General features: G+C 39.6%; 1 protein-coding gene across 1 annotated transcript; it reads right to left on the bottom strand.

Moving 5' to 3' along the window:
* Positions 1 to 5096: 5096 nt before the first annotated feature.
* LOC123767473 (mucin-22-like) lies at positions 5097 to 21753 on the bottom strand. Its single transcript, XM_069313140.1, has 4 exons — positions 21688 to 21753; positions 14302 to 15673; positions 11285 to 11533; positions 5097 to 8181 (listed from the first exon to the last, which is right to left on the bottom strand). The coding sequence occupies exons 1-4, from the start codon at positions 21751 to 21753 to the stop codon at positions 6245 to 6247; spliced, it is 3624 nt and encodes a 1207-aa protein (XP_069169241.1). The 3' UTR covers positions 5097 to 6244.
* Between the last annotated feature and the right edge of the window lie 188 nt (positions 21754 to 21941).

Raw genomic sequence — 21941 nt, 5'->3', positions numbered from 1 at the left:
TGTGAGCATCTCAAACACTACATGACTCGATGAAAATTGTGAGACTCCTAGCACTGGTACAGAAAAATAATTTCGGACAATTTGAAATCTCTATTTCCGAATTTTGAAATGACACTCAGAGTGTTTATGTATAGACTGCTGGCCCTAGCTTCCGGAGGGGACAGACGTGTTGCATCGGCGCTCCAGCAGTTGGTGTTGTTTGCCAGTTCGGCCGGTTGGGGGCGGGTGTGTCTCTGCCCACCTGTGCTGACGTAGCGTTACGATGGGGGTCCCTCTCCCCCCTGTCGTCCGGGCTCAGTCTGTGGGACTAGAGTTCTCTGTGCGGGCCGGTTACCCGGAGATTGCGCTGGCTTGTGATATGCTCTCTGTCCCTGTGTTTGAGATTTATGGGGTCGAGTTGGTGACGGCCCATAGGGCGATTGTGAAGTTCACAGAGGAGGTGGCGTATCGCGATTTTCTCCAGTGATACGAGGGGCGGACATTACCCCTGCTGGATGGTGCGGGCACTGTAACCCTCTCTGATAGGAGTGGTGCACTTACTTACGTCAGTGTGCATGGGGCTCCCTTGGAGTTTCCAGAGGGTCTGCTACGGCGGTATTTCGGCCGGTTTGGCGCAGTAGTTAGTGTGAGGGTGAACGTGGTGTCTTCCAGTCCTCTTAAGGGTGTGAGGACTAACATTCGCACCCTGGACATGAGACTCCGGGCGGATATTCTGTCCTCTGTGCGCCTTATGGGGTACAACGTTCGCGTGTTTTACGCCCGCCAGCCGCGAACGTGTTATCGTTGTGGTCTTTTGGGCCATCAGGCTGCTGCCTGTTCAGCGCCTGCCGTTGCACCAGTGAATCTCTTCAGTGAAGAGAATTTAACGCCACTTCCTGTGGGGGATGATTCGGTGGATTTACGTCGTCTCTTCGGCTGAGGAAGTGCCCTCTGTTTCAGCTGTTGCTCCGCCTGTTGTTGTCGCCTCTCCTCCGGTGGTTGTGTCCTCACCTAGTGCTCAGCCTGTTCCGACTGGTGTCCCTGAGCCTCTTCCGTCTGCCGTCTGCTCGGGCCCCTCGTCTTCCGGTTCTTCCTCTGCTGCATCTGTCCTGGTCCCTGCACCTTCGCCGTCTGTGCTGGGTGATGGGGTGGCTGTGGAGCCTCCTGCTGTGTGTGGTCCGGTTCCCCCTGTGGTAGAGGCTGCTGCCGTTCTGCGTCGGGCGTCGGTTCGTCCGGCTGGTGGTGCCCGTGTTTCTGGGTCCGCATCCGGCTCTGACGATGTCCGGCCGGAGCCCAAACGTTCCAGGCGTTCGTCTACAGCCTGGGCTGATGTTGGGGACTTCAGTGACTGTGGGTCTGCAAGTGTTGACGGCGTGGATCCGGCTGAGTCGTTGTCTCCGCGGGTGGTGGTGGCGGAGGTTCATGTGCCTGCTGGTGCTGATGCCCGTGTCTCGGGTGTGTCTCCTGCTTCTTCCCCGCCCGGGGGCTCTTCACTGTGGGGTGTGGTGGCTTCCGCTGCCAGGGATGGTGAGGATGCTGGTGTTGGGCGTAGCCTGGTGGTGACTTTACGTAAAGATCCGCGCCACCATGATTCCCTGCAGTCGTCTGGTGGTGTGCCCGTGGCCGCTGATGCCCCTGTGGTGATGCCCTCTGTCGAGCCCCCTCCTGCGGTGTTGTGCTTTGTGGACCTGGAGGCCCGGGTTGCTGAGTTCCTGCTGCTTGGAAGGCCGGAGGATTTTTCTGATGGACGGGTTCCGAGTGTATGGGATAGGGTGGTGGTTACTCACGTTCGGAGGGACACTGTGTGGGTTCCATGTCTGAGGGTGTTTGTTGCCGGGGTTCCGGTTCGCATGGCGCCCCCGGTGTTGGGTCAAGCCTCCTGGAGGACGTGGCTGCTTTGGGAGGCCTTCAATGTGCGGTTCCCGCAGGACAGGTTCACGGGCAAATGTGTACACTTACCGTAGTTGTTTTTGTTGTTATTCATGGCCTGTTGTGTGCTGTGCGAATTGTCTTTTTTTTTTTCCTGTGTTTCATTTTGTTTCTGTTCATTGTTGTGTTTTTGTTGTCGGCCCTTCTGGCCGATATTTAGTGTCTTTGTATAAATTTGTATTGATTTGTTTTGTGCTGAAATGTCTTATGTTTCTTGATGTACTTTCTGTTGTGTTTTATTCTCGGTCCTTCAGGCCAGTGCTTGTATGTTGTTGTGTTTGTCCCTGTTTTGTTTTCAGGTGTGCGTTTTTTGCTTGTTTATTTTTATTGTTTATTTTGGACTCACCCTTTGTTTGTTACGGGGCGGATGGCTTGGTGTGTGTGATTTTATTACTGTATTATTTCTGTGCTGTACGTTTGACCTGGTGTTATCATATTGCTTTACCTGTTGTACGTGTTTGTTCTTTATGTTTTGTTTGGAATATATTGTTTGTCCTATTATGTTTCCTGTTATGCCTCTTGATGTATGTTTTGTTTTATGTTTTGTGATGTTACTGTGATTGCTAGTTTGCCATTATGTTATGTTTTGTGCCTTGATGAATGCTGTATTTTTCTTTGCGTATATCGTGTTTGTGTTTTGTTGTGCTATGCTGTCGGCCCTTCTGGCTGGTGGTCTATTGTTTTATTTTGTTCTGTTATGTATTCTGTATTGTTTTTATTGTATTTAACTTGCATGTAAAAAAAAAAAAAAAAAAATCCGAATTTTGAAATTACACTCAGAGTGTTTGTGCTTGATTGTGACCAACTGTATCGGGGAACATTCGTTTCAAGACCGAAACATAAAAATCTGCTTCGTAGTACAATAGGGCACCATCGTTTGAACTGGCTTTCACTCATGTTCATGGAAAGTCAATGCACTCATGTGCATTAACTCCAAGCCAGTAATAAAGCAATTCTTTGAAAAGAGGTGTCGCAAATACTTGTTATAATAAAAAGTTCGTAGTAATTAGCTACGAACTTCTTATTATAAGGTAGTTTTAGCTAGTAGACGAGGTCCAAGAGTCAGATCTACCTCCACGTAGATACTTGTAGGAAAGAACTAAAAAGTAAGCATAAGCATACCTTACCTTGAGGTGCTTCCGGGGCTTAGCGTCCCCGCGGCCCGGTCGTCGACCAGGCCTCCTGGTTGCTGGACTGATCGACCAGGCTGTTGAAAGCGGCTGCTCGCAGCCTGACGTATAAGTCACAGCCTGGTTGATCAGGTATCCTTTGGAGGTGCTTATCCAGTTCTCTCTTGAACACTGTGAGGGCCAGTTATGCCCCTTATGTGTAGCGGAAGCGTGTTGAACAGTCTCGGGCCTCTGATGTTGATAGAGTTCTCTCTCAGAGTACCTTTTGCACCTCCGCTTTTCAACGGGGGTATTCTGCACATCCTGCCGTCTTCTGGTCTCATGTGATGTTATTTCTGCGTGCAGGTTTGGGACCAGCCCCTCTAACATTTTCTACGTGTAAATTATTATATATCTCTCCCGCCTGCGCTCAAGGGAGTACAGATTTAGGCTCTTTAGTAGGTCCCAATAGTTTAGGTGTTTTACTGAGTGAATTCTAGCAGTATAGGATCTCTGCACTCTCTCCAGGTCGGCAATTTCTCCAGCTTTGAAAGGGGCTGTCATTGTGCAGCAGTACTCCACTCTAGAGAGCACAAGCGTTTTGAAAAGTGTCATCATCGAAATAGCATCTCTAGTGTGAAAAGTTCTTGTTATCCAACCTGTCATTTTTCTTGCAGTTGTGACTGCTACTTTATTGTGTTCTTTAAAGGTATGGTCTTCCGACATGAGTACACCCAGATCCTTTACATTGCTTTTTCATTCTATGTCATGATTTACCTGAGTTTTGTACGTGGTTTCCGTTTTTATATTTTCATTTTTTCCATAGCGCATGAGCTGGAACTTATCTTCGTTAAACACCATATTATTTTCTGTAGCCCATAGAAAGACCTGATCTACATCTGACTGGAGGTTTGCCGTGTCCTCTATATTGCCTACTCTCATGAAGATCCTATTGTCATCTGCAAAGGATGATACAGTGCTATAGGTTGTGTTCTTGTCTATGTCCGATATGAGGATGGAAAAAAGTACTGGAGCAAGCACAGTACCCTGGGGGACTGAGCTCTTCACGGTTGATGGGCTGGATTTTATTTTGTTGACTATTACACATTGGGTTCTGTTGGTCAGGAAATTGTAGATCCATCTGCCTATTTTTCCGGTAATTCCTTTTGAACGCATTTTATGTGCAATAACGCCATGATCACATTTATCAAAAGCTTTTGCGAAATCTGTGTAAATTACATCAGCGTTTTGTTTGTCTTCCATATCATCTAATGCCATATCATAGTGGTCCAGCAACTGCGACAGGCAAGAGCGCCCTGTTCTGAAACCGTGTTGTCCGGGGTTATGGAGATGCTGTGATTCCATGTATTTTGTGATCTTACTTCTTAGCACTCTCTCAAAATTTTTTATAATGTGCGATGTTAGTGCTATCGGTCTGTAATTTTTTGCCTCTGCCTTATTTCCTCCTTTATGAAGTGGTGCTATCTCTGCTGTTTTTAGTATATCAGGAATAACGCCAGTATCTAGGCTTTGTCTCCACAGAATGTGGAGGGCCTGCGATAGTGTTTTTTTTTACAGTTCTTGATGAATATGGAGTTCCAAGAATCCGGGCCTGGTGCAGAGTGCAAAGGCATACTGTTTATGGCTTCTTCAAAATCTAGTGGGGATAGGGTGACGTCTGATATATGATTTGATGTTGGTATCATATCCATGAAAAATTCATTTGGGTTATCAATCTTTAGTGCGTTTAATGGCTCACTGAAAACAGAGTCGTACTGCTTCCTCAGTAGCTCGCTCATTTCTTTGTTGTCATCGGTGAAAGTTCCATCTCCCTTTCGCAGGGGCCCGATACTAGATGTGGTTTATGATCTTGATTTTGCATAGGAGAAAAAATATTTCGGATTTCTCTCTATTTCACTGATGGCCTTTTGCTCTCTTTGCCTTTCCTGGGTTTTGAATGATTCTTGTAGCTTGAGTTCAATTGTTTCTATTTCTCTACCTAAACTTCTTTGCCGTTCTTGAGATAAGGTGCGAGCATACTCGGGCAATGAAAATCAATCCTGTTCTGTGAACTTTTAATTGCCTTTAACAAGTTTTTGTTAATGCTTGGTGCATCACTCAATAGGCCAATACAGGACCATAATAGTGAAAATAGTCATACTCATACAGTAAAATATTTTGTACTTCATACACAGATAAATATGTTGCTGTTTAAACATAAATATATATCAATGGTTAGCATAAAATGGTTTTTTAAACACTTCTTCAAAATAATTATAATTTGTTAGTATAATAATCACACAAATGTTCCTTTGCAATTTGAGAGAGAAAATAGTTTGATATATTATGTATGAGCAACAGCGGATATATAAGGACAATGATCAATAGTAATTCATATTGGTGCAAACGATTTACAAAGTATTTGTCATGAGCTTTTAATGAAGAACTAAATACCTGGTTCTATTTTACATTCTGTTAACTTCAGTTTATATGTACATTTAACATGTACTAATCTGTACATTTAGGTAACTGTTAAATACGTACTATTAACATGTGTTAATGTGTACTTTTAACACGTGTTAATATGAACTTTTTAGCATGTGCGAATCTACTTTTAACACGTGTTAATGTGTACTTCAAACGCGAGTTAATGTGTACTTTTGCCATGTGGTAATGTGCACTTCTAACGCGCGTTAATGTGTACTTTTAACACGTGATAATAAGTACTTTTAACACGTGTTAATGTGTATTGTAACACGTATTAATGAGCACTTTTAACGAGTGTTAATGTGTACTTTTAATACGTGTTAATGAATACTTTTAATGCATGTTAATGTGTACTTTTAACGCTTGTTAATATGTACTTTTAACGCCTGTTAATATTTGCTTTTAACGCGTGTTAATGTGTACTTTTACACATGTTATTGTGTACTTTTAACAAGTTAAAACTGCATATTAACACACGTGTTAATGCGTATTGCTTAAGCAAACTATTAAACAAACTGATATTTTAAAGATTAGTTTATATTAATATTAATAGAAGGTTTTGGCTTACTATATTTTATGTAGAAGCTGCACAAGTTTATTGTATTTGTTGTAGTCCCGAAGGTAGTCGTTGTATTTACTTGTTTAGCTTGTAGTGCACTAATATATTTTCTGTAGCATTCCTGTAAGCTGCTTTAATTTCAGAGGATGGTCTTTTCCGTGTTGCTATATTTCGTTCCAATTTATGTTGTTCCACCAGAGGTTGTTGAACCCGTTGTACCCCCTGAGGTAACTGGACCTGTTGTACCACCCGTGGTAACTGGAGCCGTTGTACCCCCTGAGGTTGCTGAATCCGTTGTACCTCCTGCGGTAACTGGAGCCGTTGTACCCCCTGAGGTTACTGGAGCCGTTGTACCACCCGTGGTAACTGGAGCTGTTGTACCCCCTGAGATTGCTGGACCCGTTGTACCCCCTGAGGTAACTGGACCCGTTGTACCACCCGAGATTGCCGGAGCCGTTGTACCCACTGAGATAACTGGACCAGTTGTACCACCCGAGGTCGTCGCGACGATGGACAAGGTGGTGAAGATGACGGTGGGCGGAGCAGTGGGTACAACCACAGTGGTTCCACCGTGTTTGCTGATGGTCTGCTGTACATCGTCGATGTCACCGAATATTTTGTCTCTACTCGCTTTCCCATTTGTTAATACAGTAGTGAAAGTGGGAATGCATGATGTAACGGCTGATTGAATGCTTCCATCGTCTCTCAATGATCCATTTAATATCGATTGTATCATTATTACCAAAATACTCAACATGACATTCAGCTGATCAACAAAAATGTTTATAAGATCGGGGTTTCGTCCTGTTATCGCATATTGAGTATTCAAAGCGAGAGTTTGAATTCCCTGGATAACTTGAGAGGGGCTGCGTTTCCTCCTGCGTCCTTGTATTGATGCGGTAATTGCGTTCGCAAGATTTTGAAGTAAGGCTTGAACTTGGGTAAGAGCCGTAATTGCATTATCTGTGGCATTTAAGGCGGATTGCAGTGAACTGAGCTGTGAATAGAGAGCAGCCAGTGATGCATTGGTGGTTGTAGTGTTTACATTGGTAGTTGTGTTGAGTTGTACGGTTGTGGTACTCTGAGTAGTAGTAGTTGTGTTTGGTGCTGAGGTTGTTAACTGGCAACTGACCAAGGACTCCGGGGTGATTATCAGGGGCGAGATGGTAGGTACAGTCACAGTGGTTCCTCCGAGTTGGCTGATCAGTGCCTGAATGGTGTTGATCTGGTCGACCGTAATGCTTCTCCGTGCATTAGCAGCGGATATAGCCTTGTTGACGCTAGCTAGAGCAGACAGTGCGCTTGTCAGCAGGCCTGAATTGACTGACAAAGACCGAAAAACTGCACACGATAATATCTGGGCAAATGTGGTCTGCGCCACAATTAGCTGTGGAAGGAGTCCATTGGCAGTGGTAAGGTCGCCTCTTGTCAACGCGTCTGTTGTGTTGTCAATGACATATTGGATCGCCAGAATGTCTTGTGAGGTGCTGCGTCTCCTCCTCCCTGCTCCAAGTATTGCGTTAATTGTGGTAATAATATCATTAATTTGAACTTGAAGGGTTTGCAATGTTGTTAATATATTAGTTGTGCTGTTTAGAGTGGCGAGTAACTGGGTGAGTTGGGAAGTGAGATTAGCCAGTAATGCTGTAGTGTTCACTGTAGTTGCTGTATTGGCTGCAGTAGTTGTTATATTGGCTGCTGCAGTTGTTGTATTGGCTGCTATAGTTGTTGTAATAGCTGCTGTAGTTGTATTGGCTGCAGTAGTTGTTGTACTGGCTACAGTAGTTGTTGTATTGGATGCTGTAGTTGTTGTACTAGCTGCAGTAGTTGTTGTATTGGTTGTGGTAGTTGTATTGGCTGCAGTAGTTGTTGTATTGGCTGCGGTAGTTGTATTGGCTGCAGTGGTTGTGTTTGCTGCGGTAGATGTTGTATTGGCTGCTGTAGTTGTATTGGCGGCAGTGGTTGTGTTTGCTGCAGTAGTTGTTGTATTGGTTGCGGTAGTTGTATTGGCTGAAGTGGTTGTGTTGGATATTGTGCTGGTTGCATTAGTCGTGTTAGCTGTAGTAATTTGCGTGCTTGATACTAAGGTCGTTTTCGTCGTACTGAAGGTCGTCACACCTAAAATGGAGAGTTAATTACCAACATTACAATTTTGATCACAAACACACACACACAATTATGTGTGCTTTTGAATTAACAAATTCCCCTTTTGGACTGTTGAAAAATTAGATATTGGAAAATTTGCAATGTTTTGGAAAATTATCAAACAATATACGCATTGTATTCGAACCAATAATTAATAAATTCGCTGTTTTTATACTTGCTATATTATATTATGATGAGTCAGCTGATTGTAAAAGTGTTGAAAAAACAAGATTTTGCTTATCATTCACGGACAAATAATATTTAAATAAAGTTTAATATAATTTATGTGAATAATATTTTAAACATATGGCCTTGATTGAAATATTAGACAATTATTTAAGCAAAATTTGAAGAACGATTAATGAGATAAAATAATTAATCATCCAGTTTGTTCTGCGCCTTTGTGTTGACTTCTGGGAAGTTTAGACACGTCACATCTCCAAAACAACCTCCATGATGTGCTAAGATTTGTTATTTTACGTCGATCCATATTTGGTTGTCGTTCCTATACTGTCCTTTGAATCTGATATCTTTAAGGCTCTGATGATGTGTTGAAAAACATGAAGTCGCTCAATCATATATTATTCGGTTTCACTCTTTAGATTTGAAATTAACTAAATCGGGTGTGAGTGATAGTGAGTCTTTTTCTATGTTTTGCGTAAGACTAACATCTAAAGATTTGAAATTTCGAATTTCGCAACATAAATACTCTGTAAGACACGGCCAATTGTTTAATGCTTTGTTTGTTCATTTGTCAGAAAACTTTCACTAAATTGATTGGGGGATGGCTTCTTCAGTAACGAACTATAAAAGCACTTTCAATAGGAACATAATTGAATCTGCTTTGATATAAATTACAAAATCATGTAATTTGAACATTAGCAGTGGTTTGTATAATTTAGATCCATTTTTGATTGATCAGTAAAAGGGCGATATGAGTAGGATCACTGATACACATTTGTCTCACTAATACCTTGTTAATATGCACTATATCATTACTTTTCTATTAATATCCACTATCTCATTAAAGCCATTAGAACATAAGAATGAAGGTAACTGCAGAAGGCCTTTTGGCCCATACGATGCAGCTCCCATTTATTTCCATTGAATCCCATTCATATATGTCATTGTACCTCACCTCTTTCTTGCCTATATTTATCCAATCTACTGACTTGCAAATCTAGCCTTCTGAAGATGTATTATTAAATACGAAAGTACTTAAGGAAATTCCTGTTTCAATCCTTCCTTCGTGGTCTGACACACACACACACACATATATATATATATATATATATATATATATATATATATATATATATATATATATATATATATATATATATATATATATATATATATATATATATATATATATATATATGTTGTATCTAGTAGCCAGAACGCAGTACTCGGCCTACTATGCAATGTCCGATTTGCCTAATAAGCCAAGTTTTCTTGAATTTATATATTTTTCTATTTTTTCTTATGAAATGATAAAGCTATCCATTTCATTATGTATGAGTTCATATTGTTTAATTTGAGATAAAACTAACGTACATATATGACCGAACCTAACCTACCCAACCTAACCTATCTTAATAACCTATTTGCATTATGATGCGTGGAACCGATGACAAAAACAAGTGCACTTAAATGTTCAAAACAAGACAAAGGCAGATTAAACAGCTTTCTTTAACTGGGCCTCTACCCTTCAGACCGAACTATTTGCCTTGTTCCTTGCACTGAAATGTGTACAAGTCTCCAAACTTGATACATTAATTGTAAGTGACTCCTTATCATCCTTAATTGCTCTAAACTCTTTAAGACATAACTGTAACATGCTCGTGTCCGAAGCTAGGCACAAATACAACAAAATTATTAAGGATGGTAACAGAGTCCATTTCATGTGGTCTCCATCTCATGTTGGCCTCCGAATGCATGATAGAGCTGATGAGTTAGCCAAAGAATCTGCCTTTAAAGGAGCCGTTGAGTGTAACCTTGGATTGTCAATGAGCAATCTGAGAGCAGCAGTACACCGAGAACTTCAACAAGATCTTGTAGATCTGAGGCAAAGTGAAACTGACACCAGTAATTCCATCTATCATCATACTATCATGCAAGAGGAGCCACACATCTATGGATCATCCAATCAAATCAGCAGACTTCTAGATGTTACTACTGCTCGGCTTAGACTCGGTTACAAGTATCTCTGGGAATTCTCATTATCTGCTGATGTAGACCTGACCAAATGTAAACTGTCAACAAAATTATTCGCACACCCTCCGTCACTATGTGATGGAGTGCGAAAAGATACGTGAATTTAGAGACAATTCTATAACCAATGTTCCAACGATGTGTAAATATTTCATCCAAAATAATCTGCTACCATAAATTTTAGCCAAATATCCCCAGTTTGCTAACTGTAGGTAGTAACTAAATGATTGTAACCTATCCACCGCTGCCCACTGGATGGGGGCGGTGTGCAGGACAAACATATCAATTGTGACACTAGCTCTCCACATATGTCAGTTGCTTAATTTAGAACCTGTACTTGAGGTCGATCTCGAACCCATTGTTGATGTGACGACTTATATTGAATTTTCTAACTAGCTCATCAAGATTGCAACTTCCTTAGCTAAATGAATTGTGGGGTTCAGTCCCTGTGCCCATTATGTGCCTCTGTAACCCTTTCCACTACCGCCCACAAGATGGATATGGGGTGCATAATAAATGAACTAAACTAACTTTAAAAGAGGTGCCTAAATGATATTGCCAGATTTGTTGCTGTTTACATACTGTACTAATCTTTATGAAAGATTACAAATTAGACAGCCTTAAACACAAAACAAGTACAGTCCAGGGGATGATGTGATTCTAACATTAGGTGACCTCATACTATATTAAGTTATGAGGAATATTTCAGAAAGCCTAATGATTTGCTAATTGACACACAAGAACTGTTTTTTACATATTTTACTAAATATTATGGTGATGAAGCGGAGGACAAGAAGAAGGTGGAGAAGGATAAAGCTGGAGGAGGAGTTACCAGGAGAAAGAGAGAGAAAAGTGGACTTACTTGGATAACAACAGAGACATTTGCTTCCTTTGCAACCATTTTTGTTTATCAATCCTGAACAGCGCTTCTTACTGGAGACACAGTAACCACCAAGAACATTGCAGGCGCTCAATGGCTTGCAAGCTTTGGCACAGCAGACGCACTTCTTCTTGGAGCAGCCTTTGGCTATCTGGCGCTCCGTCGACCCACACTTCTTCTTGCACACGCCCTTGTATATCTTACACTTCTTTTTGGGTTTCAATGCACAAGCTGTTTGCAAAAAAGCATTATTATCAATTCTAACTACAAATTGTCTAGGTCATCCATAATTTGAAGTCTAGAAGGAAAATATGGATAACCTTAGTATTATTTCTGTGTAAACACTCTATGCAAATAAAGGGACCCAGTCGATGGAACTCACTCCCTAATGAATTGAAAAGCTGTCCAACTTTTGCGTCATTCAAAAACAAAAGTAAAAAGTACCTAATTTCATCTACATAGTTTTTTACCTTTTGCTTTAAAATTGCACTGTATCTATTGCTACCCAATCTCCCAATCTTTATGTACCCAATCCGAACATCTTTACCATTGTGATCATTGCTGTCTTCTTATATGTGCTATCAATCTGCTGTATGGTGTCTGTTAATCTTGTTTAAATTACCAATCAAGTTGTCAATGTAATCAATCAGAGCTTTAATATACCAATGTGCTTTAATATACTTACTATTCTCTCTCATCTCATTTTTTTCTTGCAATGTATCTGTTATCATTTTATTAATTCTGCTAGAATTTACCTACTTAAAATTATTTGTTAGATTAAGGACCTGCCCGAAACGCTGCGCGTACTAGTGGCTTTACAAGATTGTAAATACTATGCTATGTATTCTCTCTAACCCAATGTACCTTCTTGTATATAAATAAATAAATATATAAATAAATAAATAAATAAATAAATAAATAAATAAATAAATAAATAAATAAATTTACCTACATAATGCACATGTGCGATAAACTAGTTCTTCAGGCCCTTGTGACATTTACTGGTTCAAATAGCTCACGTATGCTCTCCAAGGCGGTTCTTGAAATACTATCTAATGTAAAATTAGAGTCACTATTGTGGCTAGAACACCTGACTCTCAGCCACCTATCAACGAACGATCATACTTCATCACCTCGTACCATCAACTAATATGTTCAAACAGCAGACTGACAGACTTCACACCGTCAAGGTCAGCTAACTAGCGAGGACAGCTAATGTCTGCCAGCCTGTGTGTACTTGAGCAAGAATGAAGACTTTAGATTATTTAGTAGTGAAGAGCAGATCTTTCCAGTATATGGGGAGGTCAAGGGCTATAATTAATTCTTTTGTAATCAATTTCTGTGTGTAGGAGAAAAAATGAAACGTCACATCCATTACAAATATTTTGCTTAAGCAAATTTGTGTGATTCCAAATTACAATTTGATATATAATTTGACCTTAAATTTAGCTAGGAATGGTGAAACACTGTAATATAATTACAGGTTTAACAGATTTGCATTTACATATATATATTCTGTTTTTCATATCAAAAACAATCATTGCATATCTAAAAGGACTATAAAAGCTACGGGCTCACGGGAGACATCTCCCGTCACGCAGGGTGCAGTCGCACCCCCACAGATCTCCAGTATCATCTATTGATACTGGTAATGGCTCAGAAATGCCTCCACTTACGGGCTATTCATGCCCGTGCCACCTTTTGGGTGGCTTAATCTTCGTCATTCATTCGTCGCTACGGGCTCACCATAGCCTGTGCTACTTGGAACTTTATTCCAGGCAGCGAATCTTTAACAACAACAACAGCTATTTGCAGCACGGGACATCTCCCGTCACGCAGGGTGCAGTTGCACCTCCACAGATCTCCAGTATCATCTATTGATACAGGTAATGGCTCAAAAGAGTCACCACTTACGGGCTATTCATGCCCGTGCCACCTTATGGGTGGCTTAATATTCATCAATCAATCAGCCTATTTGCAGGAGGAAGTGCTCAGACAAGTCCACTACGGGCTGCGGGCTCACCATATCCCGTGTTACATAGAAATTTTGCTCCGAGTACCTGAATTAAAAAACAAAAACAACAGGAAAAGCTGAATCTTTTTCAAGAAACTATGCTGAATTTCCCTTTATATTCACCGAAATTAATGTTCTCAGATATACTCTGTTTATACACACTATATGCATTGTCTTTTTAAGTTATCTTATGGCAAAGAAAAACACAATTTAACCATCCTTCAAATAATGGAAAATCAAACTATTAGCAATAAACAAACATGTGAAGACAACAATATTTCAACTAAACACAAACTACTATGCTCGTATGCTACTACAAGATATATAACAAAATACAAATATGATCGACTATACAATGAACAATGACAAAATAATTAAAAGCTACAAAATAAACAGAAACAATCAAAACGGAAAACATCAGACCGATAAAGCCAACTATCTTGACTTGGCAAGACTTTCTTTAGAGAAGTATGCAGTGGAATGTTGCTTAGGCCAGATTAATAGTTGCACAACGTTAAGAGGCGTTATAGAACAAATCAAACAATAAGAGTGCAATATTCAACGAAAACTCTAACTACATTTACGCTAGTAAACTCCACAATATATAAATTACAAGTAAAAGTTTGTTACTTCCACATTAATCCGCTCAGCTTACCAAACAATATAAGAACGAGAGTATTATTGCAAGGAAAGAATTATCAGGGGTAAATGTTTAAATTTGATAAATACAATATAATATTCTTAGTAAACGTATTAAGTAGGCAGCTCATTGGTTCAGTACTATATTTAAAACTATCATGAAGAAAAGAAAACCAGTTCTAAACTTGGCTCATATAAACTGCTAACCAACGTACGTTATTAAACTTAATAACTTTCGAGCTTTCCTTTGGGAGATCTGATTGTAATTGACTTGTTCTTGAATGTTTATATAAATAATCTCATGTCCATTCCACTGACATAAACAACATTCACTTGAAAAACTTACCTGAGAGGCAACACTCGCACGACTTCCCCTTGCACTTGACACCGGCAACTTTGGTCTTGCAAGTGTTTTTCTTCTGGCACTTCCCGCCGGCCTGAGTACACTTTTTATGATGTTTGCACTTTACATGAGAACCATGGTTCTCCCCCGAGTGGTGACCGTAGCCAGTTGGGTGATGGTTCTCCCCCGAGTGGTGACCGTAGCCAGTTGGGTGATGGTTCTCTCCTGAGTGACGAGAAATTTTACTACCAGAGGACTGCTTTACCTTCCCCTCCTCTGCCTTTTTTACTGCGGCTTTGTTTCCTCTCTTTTTTGCCTTCATTTTATTTTTTTGTGATTTCTTATCCTTTTCTTTATTTTGATTTTTATTATTTTTTTGGATTTCCTTAATTGTTTTGAATTTGTTTTTCATTTTCTTGGGATTTTGAAGTTTTTTGAGATTTGTCTTGTTATTCTTCGCCGCATTTTCTTTGTTTTTGCGTCCCTCCATTTTAAGCTTCTTTTGACCGTTCATATGTTTCTTGGTAGTTTTGTTTAATTTAGTTTTTAGTTTACCTCCCTTCTTTTTGTTGCTTTTTACTTTCTTCGACATGTTTATGTCTTCCAGTTGACGGTTTCCTTTCTTGTGTTGCTTATTTATAGGTTTATTTAAATTCTTACGGAATTTATTTTGTTTTCCAACAGCGGCCTTCCTGCCAGTAACTTTCCTTCCCTTAGAAGCTTTCTTGTTGGTGACTTTTCTTACCTTACTGTCTTTCTTGTCGGTGTCTTTTCTTCCCTTAATGTCTTTCTTGCCAGTGACTTTCCCTACCTTAGAAGTTTTCTTGTCAGTGACTTTTCTTCCCTTAGCGTTTTTCCTGACGGTGATTTTCTTTTCCTTAGCGGCTTTCTTGCCGGTTACTTTCCTTCCCTTAAAAACTTTCTTCTTATTTACCTTTTTTCCCTTAGCTGATTTCTTGGCAGTGTGCACTTCATTCATAGTCTTGTATCTGTCAGTTCTTGCAGAGATGTGTTTTTTGCTACCCTGACGCATCTCTCCGTTCCGTGGGCTTGTTTCTTTCTTTTTCTGTCCATTGCGGCGTTTTTCTTCATTCTTTGTCCAGGGACCTTTACCCCGTTTTTGAGTTTGGGGTTCACCATCATTATTGACGCGGTCACCTTCTTCTTTAATCCTAATGTGACGTCGTTTTTGTTCATTCTTGGCTCTGCGAACTCCTGCTCTTCCCTCGGGTTTGCTAGAACTACTGTCGTCGTGGTCACCTTTTACATAATAGTCGTCCAGGTCAGAGCCTCCAGCTCTCTTGTCTCGCGGGTTCAGAACTATTCTCTCCTGTTCTTGTGGTTCTGCTTCATTAGTTTTTCCATTAACATTTTCCTGTAATTCAGAAGATTTTCTTGCAATAAAAACATATAAATTGATAGAGATGCCGAACTTAAATTTGTTATCAATAACTCCAATTATCCCTCAAAGATTCGAACCAATGCCGCCTGAGAAACAACCTAGTATTATACACACTCATCCAATGATAGCGTCATAAGTATTGAGAAGTTGTGAGACTTAAATGCATCTAGGGAGTTATTTCATCAAATATATCCAATTATTTCACCAGTTCCTCAAGGGATTATTAAAGTTATTGTTGAAAACCGATGCTCGAGGGCCATTCAAGCTTTACACATAATATACGATAGTGCGATCCTAGCATATTCAAAGAATTCATAACTAAGAATGCTCACTTTCCACGAGTGTAGCGAGGTACTGGAACAATATGTAAGATTCACGACGTTCCAGTAGTATTGGCACGTTGTGAAACGTATATACTTCCAGTGGATGTTAATGTTTATTGATGGGGAATAGCATTGGGCTGCTACTCTGGCGGGTTGTTTTGAATCCGCCAGAATGTTTGAATGTTTTGAACCCGCCAGAAATATGTACTTTACCTGAATAATTATTTGTATTTGTATTTGTTTGTATGTATATATATATATATATATATATATATATATATATATATATATATATATATATATATATATATATATATATATATATATATATATATATATATATTGGCACGTTGGTACAGAACGTGAGTGAGTGAAGAAGTATGGCATAACATAGTAACATAGGGATATTAATAGGGTATTACACGCATGTAATACCCTATTAATATCCCTTATGTTGTTATGGATTTTGTGGACATTATTACAAAGTATGCCAGTATCTTATATGGCATTCTGATTCCTAAGGGAATGGTAAACCAACTGGCTTATGTGTAAACATCACAGAATGTAACTGGTGGAACTATTCTGCGACCACTACTGGAGGGAGTTGCAAGATATTGAGTGCACAGAGAAACAATGAGCTGACGGCAGCTGGCACATAAAAATAATGCTGTCAATGTTCCCGAGGTTACATAGTGTCCATCTAACAGTAAAACCTCTGAAAACGGTATGAGATAAGAGAGCACAGAGCATTAAATACACCTGTTCAAGTCAAACATCGCTCCTCATGAAGCAAGCAACGGAACCTATCATGAGTCAAAGGACGCCCCACACAAGTGTAATATCAGCAAGAGTCCTTCAATGCTCGTCTACCAAAGGTGAACTTAGTCCACACAGACGACTTTCATTAAGCATATATATAATAGTAGCGATCATGGAAGTAAAATTGTCGTGAGTTGAATTTCCACCAAAGTCAACCTGCAAGAATATATTAGTGACACAACCAGTCCCGCAAACTGCTAGACATTCAATAAAGTACAAATCCTGCAAGAGCAATCATAAGCTTGGAAAAAATCGCTCAATGGAAAGACGCAAATATGTCATACCACTGGGATGTCCAGTCGACTCAGTCATCTGGACATCTTAGCCGACTCGGGGATGTCCAGTGTCGACTGGGAGGACGACTCCAATAATAAAGTCGTGTGTCATAAGGTCTTTGTGCACCATATTAAAGATTTTAGTTATAAGTTTTAACAACATTGTTTATTAGCTGAAGATGGGCAACAAAATAATAGCTATAAGAGCCGTAAATTATTGCCCATAACAAGCAATAGCTTGCAGTATTCATATCTTTGCAATAACTTATAGTTTCTCGTTAGCGGAAGATGAGAAAGGAAAATATGGGAATATATGTGAAGGTAGGGCAAGGGAATATATCACTGGTAAAGTAGAACAATGAGACATTCCTCTGCCGGATATAGATTAATATATAAACAAATCTTATAACACAATGATTGAATTTATCAACAAGAATTAAAGCTAGTTAAAACTGGACAAATTTAGGTTTGAACATTTATGGTTCTGTAAACTGTAGACAGTTTACAGAGACGCAGGCGAACACGACAAACTACAAAGCAGTATTAGGAAGTAAAGTCTTAATTACATTAGATAAAAAAAACATACGCAAGCAAGGGCTCAGGAGGCCAACTGCAGTGCTCGAGTAAAAAAACTAATATTTTGTCCTTTTCAAAAGTCTATCAGTAATGGCGTATGTTTGGGTCGTGTTTTAATGGTTCGTCCATACCTGCAACAGAAGCAAAATGCAGACGATGACACAAGCCAAAACCAAAGTCTTCATGCTGGTGGTGTGCAGCTGTGGCTGCAGGAGTGTCACGGCTCTTATCTCAACCGTCGCTGCTGCAGAGGACTACACCGACGAGGGCTCCAGCAGGGACTCAGAGCTCAGATCCACAACCTTCTCTGACCACCGCCGAGAAAGCTCTGACACTCAAAACCCGGCAATGCATATATATATATATATATCTATGCCTCCACCTGCGGCATCGCCTTACAGGTGTTCGGATCATTTCTCAAATGATGACACAAAGGGTGAACAGGTACGTATCTAGAATAGAATATCAGTATATGTAACCATTGAAGAATTCATTGTAACAAGCTGAATTCTTTTCAGACGTTTGTACTTCAACATTTGCATGTTTACACAGCATATTTTAAATAAAAATACAATTGATATTTTACTACAAAAACAAAAAAACGGCCCACCTACTCACGAAAAACTTCCCAGACACCAAACAGAACGCCTTGAAGGAAATCAACGTCGTCTATGCCTTCACATGCCCACTTGGGGACTGTAAGCCCCCAAAGAACTCAGTATATAGGCAAGAAAACAACGTCTCTTTCTAGGTGATTAACAATGCACAAACAGCTTCAGCTTCAGCTTCCACTTCAGCTTCAGATAGACAATGTAAACATTAGCAATAAAAATGATGGAAAGTTTCTCGGCCTATTCCTAGACAAGAGACTCAACTTCAGTACCCACATACAACACATAACTAAGAAAGTCTCTAAAACAGTTGGTATACTCTCCAAAAACAGATATTATGTACCTAACTCTGCTCTCATCTCTCTATATTATGCACTAATCTATCCCTATCTTAATTATGGTATCTGTGCATGGGGTTCAACCACTGCAAACCACCTCAAGTCCATCATCACCCAGCAAAAATCTGCTATCAGAATAATAACAAATTCTGCTTTCAGACAACACTCAGCTCCCTTGTTTAACTCCCTAAACATGCTAAACATAATCTCACTCCACAAATTCTCTTGTGTCAACTATATTTACAAAACCAGGTACTTAAATGCAAATCCTGCTCTGAAACTCTCCCTGGACAGATGTAATAGGACCCATTATCACCACACCTGAAATAAATATCTCTTTGATATCCCCAGAGTCAAACTTAATCTGTGTAAACACTCTATGCAAATAAAGGGACCCAGTCTATGGAACTCACTCCCCAATGAAATGAAAAGCTGTCCAACTTTTGCGTCATTCAAAATCAAAAGTAAAAAGTACCTAATTTCATCTGCATAGTTTTTTACCTTTTGCTTTAAAATTGCACTGTATCTATTGCTACCCAATCTCCCAATCCGATCATCTTTACCATTGTGATCATTGCTGTCTTCTTATATGTGCTGTCAATCTGCTGTATGGTGTCTATAAATATTGTTTAAATTACCAATCAAGCTGTCAATGTAATCAATCAGAGCTTTAATATACCAATGTGCTTTAATATACTTACTAATCTCTCTCATCTCATTTTTTTCTTACAATGTATTTGTAATCATTTTATTAATTCTGCTAGAATTTATCTACTTAAAATTATCTGTTAGATTAAGGACCTGCCCGAAACGCTGCGCGTACTAGTGGCTTTACAAGATTGTAAATACTATGCTATGTATTCTCACAAACCCAATGTACCCTCTTGTATATAAATAAATAAATAAACAAATAAATAAAATAAATAAACAACAGGGAAAATCATCGATAGATACAGTGATGGCAGGAGACTCGACATCAGCGAGGCACTACACATCAAAAAGTCAACACCAGCAATCAACAGCCAATTAATGCGTAACTATATTCTACCCACTTCAAGACCCCGAACCAACACACGAGCAGCAAGAAAAAGTATGGACCAATAGGCCTTCTGTAATTACTCCCATTCTTATGTTTTCATACCCAATTTATACCCATTGATTCGTGTTCTGTCACCTCAACCAAAACTTTTGTGTCATATCACCTCACCCAAAACTTTTGTGTTGTATCACCTCACCCAAAACAAATAAAAAGTATGATGTATGTTATGTGAAAACACGGGAGACATCTCCCGTCACGCAGGGTGCAGTCGCACCTCCACAGATCTCCAGTATCATCTATTGATACTGGAAATGGCTCAAAAGGGCCACCACTTATGGGCTATTCATGCGCAAGCCACCTTTTGGGTGGCTTAATCTTCTCTCTCCCTCTCTTATGTGAAAACCAAGTCTTTGAAAATGTAAAAAGCCTTACGAAACGCTTCTAGGCGTCAGACCAAAAATAAAAAATTTAAAAAATGAATTTTGGAGAGTTAATTTTTCAATTACCCTCGCCATTGAAGAAAAACGTAAGAAATATTGAGAAGATTCGTGTTAGAATTATTTATCTAACCATTTCGGTCATATTCAACAACATGTTTACAAGAAAGACTGCTACCAAAATATACTAATATATATTAGACGGGCCAAAACTAAATACTACGAAGATAAATTTACTCAAATAAAGAGCAACATTAAAAAAACTTGGAGAACAATTTCACAAATATTGGGATCAAAGAAGATTTTAAATAACAAACCAACACTCCTGTCCAATAACGATGGTCAGCTTTCAGCCTCTGATTCTGCTATTGAGTTCAATAGGTTCTTCTCTTCCATTGGGTCATCATTTGCAAATGATATTCCATCTTCCAGTACTGATGTTAAGGACTATCTTACAGGTAACTATCCACAGTCTCTGTACCTAAAGCCTACAAATTCCACTGACGTTAATGAGATAATCCTTTCCCTTAAAACCAAGTCTAGTGCCCTTGAGGAGATAACAACTTTAATTTACAAAAAAGCCTCCAGATCTTTAGCCCCTGCTATTGCATTGCTCTTCAACAAGTCACTTGAACTCCAAACCTTTCCAGATATTCTAAAAAAAACGAGAGTAACCCCTGTCCACAAATGTGGTGATCTCACAGATGTTAACAACTACAGACCTATATCAATCCTGCCTAACTTGTCAAAAAAATTTAAAAAATTAATCTACAGGCAGCTTTACTCTTATCTAGCCAAACACAATATACTTAGCTCTTGTCAATATGGCTTCAGACCCCAAAAAAACACTAACGATCCACTTATTAGTACGATTAACTTGATTCATGCAGCTCTTGATAAAAATGAGTTTCCTGTTGGGTTATTTATGGTCCTGCGTAAGGCTTTTGACACTGTCAACCACCAAAACCTTCTTCTTAAATTACATCATTATGGAGTCAGAGGACACTCCCTACAATACCTCAAGTCTTACCTTACTGACAGGCTCCAGTATGTTTCTGTGAATAATTCAATTTCTCCCACCCTACCCATAAACATCGGTGTTCCTCAGGGCAGCATACTTGGCCCTCTCCTCTTTCTCATCTACATTAATGACCTTCCAAATGCCTCCCAACACCTCAAACCAATTCTATTTGCTGACGAGATAACCTTCATTTACTCCAGTCCTGATCCCCTTGCTCTAAATGCCACAGTAAATACTGAGCTAAATAAAGTCCATCTTTGGCTAACCGCCAACAAATTCACCCTTAACATTGACAAAACTTTCTATATTCTGTTTGGCAATAAATCCTCTAATGAAATAAATCTCAGAATAAACAATACCCAAATTTGCAACAAAATAGATGGCAAATTCCTTGGCGTTCTCATTGACCACAAGCTGAATTTCCAGGGACACATTGTAAATATATCAAAAAAAGTTTCAAAAACTGTTGGTATTCTTTTTAAGATCAGATATTATGTACCCCGCCCTGTTCCACAGAAATGACACTCTTTAACTATTGGGTTTATTACCTCCCAGTAGCACCTGTAACTAAGTCTGAGTCTGGGAATGGCTACTGCAATGTCTCTGGATATCATTTTGCCAGGCTTGAAAAAGTAGTACCCAGTGGCTTGTTCGTACCACATTGCAGTGGATCTTCTTTTCGCTACTTTGGCTCTGTGACGACTTTTGATAGTTGGGAGCATTTTCTTCTTGATTTGCTACTTTCCCCCGTCCCATCCCAAATCCTTATCCTGACCCCTTTCCAGTGCTATATAGTCGCAAT

The sequence above is a fragment of the Procambarus clarkii genome, chromosome 74, assembly GCF_040958095.1.
Source record: "Procambarus clarkii isolate CNS0578487 chromosome 74, FALCON_Pclarkii_2.0, whole genome shotgun sequence".
Lineage (NCBI taxonomy): Eukaryota > Metazoa > Arthropoda > Malacostraca > Decapoda > Cambaridae > Procambarus > Procambarus clarkii.
This window is presented reverse-complemented; position numbering and strand designations above follow the sequence as displayed.

What these genes read in the sequence shown, in the direction of transcription:
- LOC123767473 (XM_069313140.1), bottom strand. Translation starts at nt 21,753, where the DNA reads ATGATATCCAGAGACATTGCAGTAGCCATTCCCAGACTCAGACTTAGT. An exon ending in GTGCGAGTGTTGCCTCTCAG is followed by an intron (nt 11,534 to 14,301) that starts GTAAGTTTTTCA and finishes TTTTGCAAACAG; the next exon opens with CTTGTGCATTGAAACCCAAA. An exon ending in ATGTCTCTGTTGTTATCCAA is followed by an intron (nt 8,182 to 11,284) that starts GTAAGTCCACTT and finishes TCTCCATTTTAG; the next exon opens with GTGTGACGACCTTCAGTACG.